General features: G+C 43.7%; 1 protein-coding gene across 1 annotated transcript in view; it reads left to right on the forward strand.

The window, feature by feature from the left end:
• Positions 1-12,790, forward strand: part of dab2ipb (DAB2 interacting protein b) — a 132,409-nt gene that overhangs the window by 68,923 nt on the left and 50,696 nt on the right. The window contains exon 3 of the mRNA XM_030773216.1: positions 4,724-4,842. Coding sequence (XP_030629076.1) covers positions 4,724-4,842 — 119 coding nt within the window. The remainder of the gene's footprint in view (positions 1-4,723; positions 4,843-12,790) is intronic.

Here is a 12,790-nt window from a genome sequence, read left to right on the forward strand (position 1 = left end):
GCCTTTAACGAGTGAAACAGACCAGCCTTTAACAAGTGAAATAGACCAGCCTTTAACAAGTGAAACAGACCAGCCTTTAACGACCTTCTCTCTTTTCCTTTTCTCTTTTCTATTCCTCTGTGAAATGGTGAAAGAACGCTCAATTCTGACACATTGTATATATGTAGATAAATCATGAGAACCGATCCACTACAACGTTGTATTGTGTGTTGAAGTCGAACATAGCAAACGAAAGTCTCGCGTTGTGTATTGGAAGTGGACATTGAAAACTGACGCCTTTGCAGTGTGTATGAACACTGAAACAGATGTCAGGGTTTATTGTTTATTGAAAGTGTCCATTGTAAACTGACATCTTGATTATGCCTATAACCATTTTTTTCCCTTTCTTGTACATCCTTTAGTTATTTTTGACTCCTTCATGCAAATGTTGGACATTTCCACAAGGCATAAACTGTGGCTCTTCCTCTAATTTTGGACACATAAAGTCATAAAAATATAACTACTCATGTGATTATGGCCCTGACTTGTGGGCTGTTAATTTTCACTGATCTTTTTATGTGTGTGTGTGTGTGTGTGTGTGTGTGTGTGTGTGTGTGTGTGAATGTTGCCTTGATTGACTGACTAAATTCCTTGTCATTGTTGCATTGAAACCTTAGCTAGCCCACAACAGGCCGTATATGTAGCAGGCCATGTGTGTAACTATAGGCCGTATGTGTAACTAGGCTGTATGTGTAACTATAGGCCGTATATGTAACAGGCCATATGTGTAACTAGGCTGTATGTGTAACTATAGGCCATATATGTCACTATAGGCCGTATATGTAACAGGCCATATATGTAACAGGCCGTACGTGTAACTAGGCCATATGTGTAACTATAGGCCGTATATATAACAGGCCGTATGTGTAACTATAGGCCGTATATGTAACTAGGCCATATGTGTAACTATAGGCCGTATATGTAACTAGGCTGTATGTGTAACTATAGGCCGTATGTGTAACTATAGGCCGTATATGTAACTAGGCCATATGTGTAACTATAGGCCATATATGTAACTAGGCTGTATGTGTAACTATAGGCCATATATGTAACTAGGCTGTATGTGTAACTATAGGCCGTATGTGTAACTATAGGCCGTATATATAACAGGCCGTATGTGTAACTATAGGCCATATATGTAACTAGGCTGTATGTGTAACTATAGGCCATATATGTAACTAGGCTGTATGTGTAACTATAGGCCGTATATGTAACAGGCCATATGTGTAACTATAGGCCGTATATGTAACAGGCCGTATGTGTAACTATAGGCCATATATGTAACTAGGCTGTATGTGTAACTATAGGCCGTATGTGTAACTATAGGCCGTATATGTAACTAGGCCATATGTGTAACTATAGGCCGTATATATAACAGGCCGTATGTGTAACTATAGGCCGTATATGTAACTAGGCTGTATGTGTGACTATAGGCCGTATGTGTAACTATAGGCCGTATATGTAACTAGGCTGTATGTGTGACTATAGGCTGTATGTGTGACTATAGGCCATATATGTAACTAGGGCGTATGTGTAACTAGGGCGTATGTGTAACTAGGGTGTATATGGAACTAGGCCCTGCTAGAGAGAGTGTACTGGTCTGATGGGGTAAAAGTGGCCAACAGTAGTGTTGTTTAATTCTTCCTTCTTCCTTCTTTCTCTCTCTGCTCTGTAACGCTCCTGGAGCATGTGTGGTTCCCATCTAAAAAGTAGTTTCTGTACTGTTTGCTGTTTTTCCACTACAGTGTGTGTGTATCAGGTATCTTTTTCATGTCTTAGGCATGAGTCTGTGCTTTATCTCATATGTTGTATGCCTTTGCTCTATCATATGTATAAGACAGTCTGCCCACTGTCACCTCCACCTCCTTTACCAGGCTGATATATGAAAAAACATAGACTTTGACCTGTGTCTCTTTCCTTTGGTCTCTCTTTATTCTCCTGCAAGCCTGTAGTCTCCATGGTAACAGCAGCTAAGGAGAAAAGATTTTTGAACTATAAATGTGACATGCTGAGAAGAGAAAGAGAGAGAGAGGGAGAGAGAGAGAAAGGGAAAGGGAGAGAGAGGGAGAGAGAGAGAGAGAGAGGGAGAGAGAGAGAGAGAGAGGGAGAGAGAGAGAAAGGGAAAGGGAGAGAGAGGGAGAGAGAGAGAGAGAGAGAGAGAGGGAGAGAGAGAGAAAGGGAAAGGGAGAGAGAGGGAGAGAGAGAGAAAGAGGGAGAGAGAGAGAGAGAGAGAGAGAGGGAGGGAGAGAGAGAGAGAGGGAGAGAGAGGGAGAGAGTACTTTTTGACTTTATGTTCCAATAGAAGACAAAGGAGGATGAGGAGAGTACACAAAGTTACATTTGAGATCAAAACTGAGAGCAAAACTCCAGCAGATCAAGAAACACCAGATTAACCCTAACCCTAACCAACTTTACTTATGTCATCCCAATAGTATACATAGATTCTGGTTAATAGTTCACCATGAATATTAGGCTGAATACTAATATCATAATATAATTAGCTGTGATCATAACCTTATTTGAGAACCTGAACCCAGTGAAATTACATTTATTCTGAAAACTCTAGTTATAGTTCAGTGTTCTGCACAATGAACCTAGAAATTATTCAGAATAGCTCTTCATTAGCTTAACATATAGTAAATAATAGCGTTAATGTAGCAAGTACAATAATACTCTTCAAATTCAATATTCCTAGATCAGCACATTCAGTAACTAGGTGATCACATATTCAAAGAGTGGAAATGAGAGTGTAGACGTTTATTACATTCAGATGAATCTAATGTTGAAAAAATTGTGAATTATGTGGAACCAAGGCACACTTGCTACACACACACACACACACACACAAATACAGGTGCATCTAACCTACTCACTAGAAGACTGACTACTAACGATAGACAATAACAATATCCTTGTTACTTGTAAGTATGAATGAATGAACAACTACGCATGTATGAATTATTACTCACAAAAAGCCATGCTTAACCAAAAGAACTATCTGAGTGAAGTTCTAGTGGAGTTACTTACACACAACAGGGTAGTGAGGCAAGGACAGAAAAGGGAAGAAGAAGAGCAGGCCCAGCCACGTTCAGGTAGGAGAGACCAGAGTTACTGAGGTTGGCAGTAGGAGACCGTGAGCAAGACTTTGTGTCGGTGCCGGGAGAGTCTTTTAGCACATCTTCCGAAGTGGTGAGACTGGGCCGATTCTTCACAGAGACAAGCCGGGCGGAACCGGCAGACTACGTGACGGTTAACACAACTGGGGCTCAACTGACGCTAAGCCAGAGCTGAGCTGAACTGAACCATAGGATAGCAAAGGGTCTGGCATTTTATCTGATTTGGAAACAGGGGTACTGCTATCCTTTTGGGGGTGACTCTGCCTAAAGGGAGGAGACACCGCTTGGAATTTGGAAGTTTTAATCTGAGCTCAGTTTAAACAATTTTACATAACTTTTCCCAGTTAAGGAATAGTAAAATTATACTAGGCTACTCATATCTGTGTCATTTTATGCTTCCGAGAGATATCAAATATGATTGCTCTAACATTGTGAATGGCTTAGGTTCACTGACAGCTTGAGAATCAGTGGTTGGTTAATCGGCCGGTGGTTATTTAAAAGCCCTAAAACACGTTTACAGCCGTGCCATTTATTTCAGCTATAATACATGCATGTATTCGGCAGTGTTGTAACAGTTTGTTTGATTCTCTTTCCTTCTTTGAAGTTTGTTAATGAATAAGGGAATGTTGACTGGACTTGTGGCATGGTTCGAATTCCATCTCCACGGGAAACGAACCACTGAGGTGAACTGGCATTAGTGATAAGTTGTCAAACCCGGTGTCAGTTAGGTGCTACGACAGTTTAGTTTGATGTGCATTGTTTCTGAACCAAGGGGGGCTTGAGTTGTTGAAGAGGGACATTAGGATCAAAGGGACAGGGACAGAGAGATTGAATGGGGGTGGGAGAATGTGTCATAGAGGGGGGAGAGAAGGGGGGGTCTATGGGGGGTCTTTAATGTCTCAGTGAAACATTTATTAGCTCATGTATTGCAATGTACAAAGCCTCCCCTCATTCACCTCCCCACACAAAATACATTAAAAAAATAAAAAGTCAAATAAATCAGCACATACACCTTATGTTAACAGAGAAACCCCAGAAAAAGAAATCAGTGTCTCCCTCTAAGTCCAAACAATCTGACTTAAGCATGTCTCTGTGTCTCTGTGTCTCTGTGTCTCTCTGCCTGTACCCCTGTGTCTGTGTGTGTGTATCTCTGTATCTCTGTGTCTGTGTGTGTGTCTTTGTGCCTCTGTGTGTGTGCGTGTGTGTGTTTGTGTGTGTGTGTCTGTGTGTCTTTGTATCTCTGTGTCTGTGTCTATGTGTGTGCGTGTGTGTGTGTGTGTGTGTGTGTGCGTGTGTGTGTGTGTGTGTGTGTTTGTGTGTGTGTCTGTGTGTCTTTGTATCTCTGTGTCTGTGTCTATGTGTGTGTCTGTGTGCCTCTGTGTCTGTGTCTATGTGTGTGTCTGTGTGCCTCTGTGTCTGTGCGTGTCTGTGTGTCTCTGTGTCTGTGTGTGTCTGTGTGTGTGCCTGTGTGTGTGCATCTCTGTGTCTGTGTGTGTGTCTGTGTCTGTGTGTCTTTGTGTGTGCATCTCTGTGTCTGTGTGTGTGTCTGTGTCTCTGTGTCTGTGTAGGGCTTTCTAAGCCGGAGGCTGAAGGGCTCCATAAAGCGGACGAAGAGCCAACCCAAGCTGGACAGAAACAGCAGTTTCAGGTACATTCTACCTGGGTTCAGACCTGCAGACAACGACAGGTAGTGCCCCCCAACATACACACACACACACACACACACACACACACACACAGCCAATTTACTAAGGCAGTGGAGACTCGACAAATGTGAATGAGGAGGTAAAAGCACCAGCTGAACAACCACTCCTCCATTAACAGGGTACAGTTGAACAACCACTCCTCCATTAACAGGGTACAGTTGAACAACCACTCCTCCATTAACAGGGTACAGTTGAACAACCACTCCTCCATTAACAGGGGCACAGACTCCGCACTGGTCCCATGGCATGGATGATGTTACTGTCAGACACTCAGAGTGTGTGCATTTGTCCCCACAAAGCTGCTTTACTGTTAAGTTCACTTTTAAGAATTTATCTTGGAACATCTGTAATGCCAATGAGCTGTGTAGGTCCTAATTTCATCTCTTTAATCTGTGGGGAGTGGATTAAATGGTGTGAGTGCTTTACAAACTACACTGATTCTTTATCACTAAACCCAGGGACTCTGGATGCATGTGTGTAGCAAGCTTCCTTTATTACAACACAATCCAAATTCAAGTCATCACCGAGCAAAGCGGTGCTCACACTGAAAACCTGTTTAATCTGCCACCCCACCCCCATCTTTACTAATTCCTTTTCTCCCATTGGATGTCCACTGGTTTTCTATTTCTCTGGTTTAATGCTCGTTTTTTATTTCTCTGAATGATGATCGATAGAAGTTCATCTTTTGTTGTCCTTTTGTTTACTCATTCAATCTGACTTTACCACAACAAGAGAAACAGTGTTACCATGAATCCAGCACACTCATATATGCACATGCACAAGTCATGTTAATTTTCATTAACGCCTCACAGTGTCATGACAGTCCTCACAATGTTACTCTATTACAGGTCCCACAATATACACAATAATAGGTCAGCAGAGTAAGATTCAGGAGTCACTGTCTGAACCAGCACCATTCAGTGGGTCTTTCATTCAGTGGGTCTTTCATTCAAACCTAACGCACGCACGCACGCACGCACACATACACACACACACACACACACACATGCTCTCACATATCCACGCAAATTCACACAAAGCTAAAGCCGTCTTCCACAGTGGCTCTTTTACCGAAGTGTGAACCCCAGACCAAGCACACTAAAAAAGACAGGAACACAGCAACATACAAAATATAGACTCAGGAATCTGGATGACGTCACTGGAAAATGGGTAAACCTGGAATTGAATGTTAAACATAAATAGACAAAGAACACACACACACACGCACACAGTTATGTCCTACTAGGAGTTGTGTGTGTGTGTGTGTGTGTGTGTGTGTGTGTGTGTGTGTGAAGATAAGAGGGATTCTCTCTGTTCCCATTTCTCATCTGGTTCATGCCCCTTAAGGCAGAGTCTTATCATACCCAAGCAAAGAACTCTGGCTGTGTTGTGTATGTTTGTATATAAAGGAGGACTTCACTGTAGACATTTCATATTGTCACAAGGCTAGATTTGGCAGGCCCTGTTCCGTCCATACTAAAAAAGGATGTCATGCTCCTTCCAACCAGTGTCTCTTCTCCTCCAGTGTGAGCTGAACAGCTAACAATTCTCTATCCTCCACATCATAATTTCTTCCTCTTCTAAAGTCAGCAAGTGGGAGAAAAAGGTGCAAGGTTGGAGTTTGTTATCAGCCACCTGCTGAGATAGAATCACCCTGACCCCCACATCAGTGCATCCACCTCCAGAATGAATGGACGCGAAGGGTCAGGTAGGCTCAGGAATGGGTGCTGATGTAAAGCGCTGTTTAAATTCTCGAAAAACACCTTCTGAGCCTCAGGGGTACAGGCAAAATGAGTTCCTCCTCCCTTGGTCAGGGTAGAAATGGGTGCAGCCACAGCGCTAAAGTTCCGAATAAACCTCCGGTAAAAACTGAGAACTCCAGGGCTGAGTCTGCTTGAGTGACTCGGGTATAGGCCATTCTTAAGCTCCTTGGGTCTGCGTGGGATCCATCTGAATCTGGCCCTTCCTTATAATAAACCAGAGAGAGCTCAGACGAATGGAACTCACACTTCTCAGGTTTCACAAAGAGATGATTCACAAAGACCTGGAAAAAAATCAAGATGTCATCAAGGTATAAAAAAACAAAGTGACTGAGCATGTCCCGGAGAACTTCATTTATCAGGGCCTGAAAGACAGCAAGAGCATTGGTGAGCCCAAACGACATGACCTGGTACTCATAGTGACCAGTGGGAGTGTTAAATGGGCTCTTCCACTCATCACCCTCTCGGTTAACCCTAACCCTAATCCGAGACCAGGTAGTATGTGCTGTGCAAATCCAGCTTAGTAAAAATAGTGGCCCCTTGGAGCAACTCGAATGCAGTAGGCATCAAGGGAAGAGGGTTATGGTTGCTGTTATGCACCGCGAAATAAGTCTAGGGAATGTGGGAGGTAACAAAAAACATCAAGTGAGGGAAAAAAGATAGACGGGAAACAGAAATACACGAGTGAGTCGTAAATTTGTTTATAAATCAAGAAAAGAAGAAAAAATAGGGTTACAATAAAACTGAAAGTAATAACCAAAACTACTCCCTCCCGTTGGAGGTCATAATTACCCACTTCAGCGCACTGCAAAACTTCACACATAGCGTAATCGCTGTTATCAGAAATTGCAGTTCACACACACAGCATAACTGCTGTAATAAGACACACTGCTGTCTGGCCCACTGGCCCTGTCTGTAGGTCTCCCCAGGTCCTGTAAAACAGCCGATTCCGGTGAACAATTAAGTACCGGCACCGTTAACCACTCCCAGCAAGGATGAGCACAGGGGAGGGCGGTACCTGGAGAGAAATGTAAAAAGAACACACCCTAACACCACAACCATAACAGTTGCGGACAGTGATCTTTTTGAGTCCTTGATAATCAATGCATGGGCAAAGACCTCCATCCCTCTTTCCTACAAAGAGGATCCCTGCCCTGGCTGGAGAGGTAGACTGATGAATAGATCCAAAGGCAAGGGACTCCTTGATATAGTTGTCCATAGCGGTCCGCTCAAGAGGGAAGAGGGAGAATATCCGACCGCGAGGCGGACAAGTGCTAGATAGTAAGTCAGAGGAGCAGTCATGAGGCTGGTGTGAAGGTAATGTAGTGGCTCTCTTCTTGCTGAAGACTTCTTTCAGGTGCAGGTACTCTGTTAGGACCCGACAAGAGGTTCAGAAGCTTCTGAGGACTGAGACAAAGAAGGGGGGGTGGAGGGGGCCACAGGTAACATGACAAGTAAGTCCCCACTCCAGCACAGCACCTGTAATCCAGCCTATGTTAGGATTATGGCAATTACGTCAAGGGGTCCCTAAGACAAAAGAATTCAGGGGACTGGATCAAGTGTGAGGAGAGCTTCTCCTGATGGTTGCCTATCCAGAGACTCCAGAGGGGAGCAGTGGCTTGACTGTTCTTGCCATTGCGTAGTGGACGATCATCAAGGACAGTAACTGTGAGAGGATCAGAAGGGTGCATTAGAGGAACTTGAAAGTGCTGGGCTGGAGATAAGTCCATAAAGTTACCTGCAGCCCCGGAGTCTACCAAAGCCTGGAGAGCAAACTGCTAATCTCCCCAAAAGACAGTACTGGGAAGGAAGACCCCTGGAACAAAAGACTCAGGACAGGATGTTACACCTATCAGAGCCCCAGCTGGATGGGCCCCACTTTTTCCCGCAAGTGCAGGACAGGAGTCTCGGAAATGACCTGGTTTACCACAATATAGGTAGCAGTGGTCCTGCTCAGACTGACGTAGATGGGTACTTCCAAGCTGCATCATCTCCGGACTCTCGAAACAGGACTGGGTCGGCACCCAAGAAAGGACTGGGGGTTTTTGGGGTCTGTGGCGGTCTCTGCACCGTTGTCAGAGACAGTTGCCAAGACGAATGGCGTGGGTAATCATTGCCTCCAAGTCTCCTGCCAGTTTGCTGGAAGCCAGTTTGTCCTTTATATTTTCCCCCAGGCTGCGGTGGAAGGTGGTGATGAGGGCTTCCTCATTCCAGCCGCTCTCCGCTGTGAGAGTACGGAAGTCAGTTGCATAGTCGGCAACACTGCAGTTCTCCTGACACAGGTGAAGAAGCTGCCTCCCGACCGCTGGCCAACTGGCCAAAGACATGTCCCATCTTGTTGGCAAAAGAGTCAAAATCAAAACATACTGGGCCCTGCTGCTCCCATGTGGCAGTTGCCCAGGCCAGAGAGCCTTGCCATTCAGCAGTGTTATCACACAGGCAATGCGATACCTCTCTGTGGGAAATGCGGAAGGGACTAGCCAGAGTGCCTGGAGGTGCTGGAATCGTGGAACCAACTGGTGGCTGGCCCACTGGCATCGAGGGTTATTGGTTCACTCACACTGAAAGACTCTGTAAGGAGTCTAACGCTTGCTCATGGTATGGTATACCGTAAGTTTCAGTGTTATACTATAAATTCCACTGTTATACTGTAAGTATCGGTGTTATACTATAAGTTTCACTGTTATACAATAAGTGTCAGTGTTTTACCATAAAGCCGTTTTCACATATGTACTACGGACTATAACCGCAGAATCAGGTTCGCATTATGTCCGAAGTTACCCTTTCACACACGCAGCACATAACAGCAGATAGTCTGAGTCAGACGCGTTCACACATACTTTCACAATACTCTGTTTGGTTTGGGCGGGGGGTGGCGCCTGGGTAGAGTGTGCAGGAGGCAGGACATGACACAAAATGTACTCTGCGAAAACGCTGTGTTTTGTTTTCAACAAATCGAAAAAGGTGGACGCAGCTACTGACTTTTGTCTGACGATTTCGGCGTCGGCCCTTTACCAACAGAAGTTCCCAAATCTTGTCGTCTCTCCAAGTAGACATTTTTGTTGGCGTCTTCATGTAAATGACCCTTCTTCTTCACCCTTGGATGTTTGTATTCTTCCAGTTTTGCGCCAGTCGCATGTTAGAAACGGCATCAACACGCCCACTTGCTCACTGTGCATACTCTGGAGTATAAACCGCTCTATTCATACATGGACCCAAACGAAGAGAAAACAGTGTTTGTACTAGGGGGCTGGTAGAATAAAATCCATTTAGAGTCTGAGTTGACTGATTTGGACAGTTCTGTTCACACATACAGCCCCTCCGGTTAGAATCCTGATTATTTTAGGGTTGCATTGCATGTGTGAAAGTGGCTTAAGATTCACTGTTATACTATAAGTTTCACTATTATACTATAAGATTCACTGTTATACTATAAGTTTCAGTGCTGTACTATAAGTTTCAGTGTTATACTGCAATCTTCAGTGTTATAACCATAAGTTTCACTATCATAACCATAAGTTTCACTATTATAACCATGAGTTTCAATGGTATACCATATGTTGCGTTGTTATAAGTGTTATACCATATGTTGCATTGTTGTAAGTGGTATACCATATGTTGCGTTGTTATAAGTGTTATACCATATGTTGCATTGTTGTAAGTGGTATACCATATGTTGCGTTGTTATAAGTGTTATACCATATGTTGCATTGTTATGACCATAAATTTGATTGTTACTGTTCCAGTTCTCATTAGTTCTCAAAAAATACATCACAGGTGGCTGTGCACTAGCCATTGAATGGGTTAGCGATGGATTATTTCATGGAGTAGCCACTAAAACCTCTGACTCCAGGTGTGTTTTTACAAGGCCACTACAAATACAGCAGGAAGTTTCCAGAATGGTCTGTTGTGTGCGGGAGTTGAGTGGTTGCAGATTAACGAGTTGTTTTAATTTTTGAATCTATTGAAAAAGTTTGTTTGGAGTCCAGATTTGTTTTGCTTTATTAGATGTTTGTCTGTCATCTTTCAGACCGCTATCATGTCAGCTGTGTGTTTATAAAAAACAGCAGAGCTTTGAGACGAAAGGCAATTTGCAGTAATGATCTGATGGTGTGTGTGTGTGTGTGTGTGTGTGTGTCCATTAACTGTGAACTGTAATTGTAAACTGTAGTGTTTAACTATAATCTGTCTCTGGGTCACAGACCAGATGTTTGCCACACCTGCATTTAGCAAAACCTTCGACTCTGAGCCAAGAAAGCTCTCTTTCCATCTCTCTGTCTTTCTTTTCCTGTAGCCCTGTCTCTGTTCAGCCCACAGGATTGCCAAGATGAAATATCACACACACACACATACATACATACACACACACACACACACACACACACACACACACACACACACATACATAAACACACACACACACACACACACATGCACACAGATGCCACAAACATCTAAAGTCTGGTAGATGTGCAAAAGCCAACTTCTGTAGATTCCTCTGCAGTTTTCCTGTTCATTGTTTCCTCAGCCTTTGCCTGATAATGAGGTCTGTTGGATTCTATCAGACCATGAGGTTTATTTGATTTGGCATTGCATAGGATTAGGGTTAGGGTTGCTCTGTTAGATCCTGCGGTCTATTAGATTTGGGGAGTGGACTAACACAGCAGCATGGCATGAACAGCATTTGAGCGCTTGAAATGTTTTTTTTTCCCCATATGTTGTATTAAATGCAAATTAAAGATGAGTGTATGGATTTCCTGTATTTCAGTGTTTGATTGTGAAATTACACAGCTGGGCAACTTTTACTCATAGTTACAGTTAAAGTCCTAATGTAAATAAGCCATGTAAAACAGCCCTGTTTAAATGCAGTCGTAGCAGGAGAAACAGGAGCATGTCTGTCTGTTTCAGAACCAGGCAGCTACTTACAGAGGCATTAAAACAGAGACCACACAAGGTGAAGAAAGAGAGAGCTCAACAATACTCAGTACTTCAATTACTGTAAATGCAGTTGTTAGCAGACACACACACACACACACACACACACTCACACACACTCACATACAGACACTCACACACACACACACACACACACACACACTCCTTCGTTCTTACTCATGAAGAGGAAAAAGTATGGGAGTTACTGTGGTATAGGAAATAGGACAGTCCTAGAAAAAATGAAAAAAGCTACAGAGAAGGAGTGTAGGAGACAGACAGGAGCAGGGGAGGGCAGTAGAGAGAGCATGAGCGAATGACAGAGAGAGAGAGAGAGCCTCATATCCACGCCTCCCAATGAAAAACACAGTTCTAGGAGAAGTGTACTGAGAGAGAGCAAGAGAAGAACAGGAGATCACACGTCGTTAGGGAAAACGGAGCGATGAGAGAGGAGGACAGCCCATCAGTTCTCCACTTCTCTCTCTCTCTTTTTCTCATCTGTCACAGACCTTTTCTTCTTCATCTGCTGTTTATCTTCACTGTGTTCCAGGGTTTGAACAGTGAATCTCAGACAATGCTTGGTGAGTGAGTCACTGCTTTACAGACGCAGGTTTAGATATGTGTGTGTGTGTGTGTGTGTGAGAGAGAGAGAGAGAGGTTTAGGCACAGTGAAGTGAATAAAATGCAGAGTGAATGGGCAGAATGTTGACAGACAGATGACTGGATCACATAGATGTACAACAGTTTTATCAGCCTGCTTCTGTCTGTATATGACAGTAAAAAGGTAGAGTGTGTGTGTGTGTGTGTGTGTGTGTGCGCGCGTGTGTGCGTGACAGAGAAAGAGTGTCTTTGAAGAGAAGTCAAATGGCTGGGGAATTCTGGGAGATTTATGATTTGATATGTGAAGATTAATTGCGGAGAGTGTGTCTTTGAGCTCCAGATAGGATCCAAGACAGTCTCATACTGCTGTTCCTAACTGCAGCCATGACTGACTTCATTCATGGAACTTGGTGTGTAATATTTCTGAATATTGCAACATGTCGATATTGTGAACAAACTGAGACCGAGAACGAGAGCTTGTGCAGGAAAATATCGCTCTACTGAACTGAACTGCACCCATCTCATTGGTCCATAGCTGAGTATCTGAGCCTGTGTGTCTTACTCTCTTGTGTTACTGTGTGCTGAAAAACACAAATACATTCTAACCTCCTCAGTCCAAAGGAGGAGGGCGGCGTCT

This window comes from Chanos chanos, chromosome 1 (genome assembly GCF_902362185.1).
Source record: "Chanos chanos chromosome 1, fChaCha1.1, whole genome shotgun sequence".
Taxonomy (NCBI): domain Eukaryota; kingdom Metazoa; phylum Chordata; class Actinopteri; order Gonorynchiformes; family Chanidae; genus Chanos; species Chanos chanos.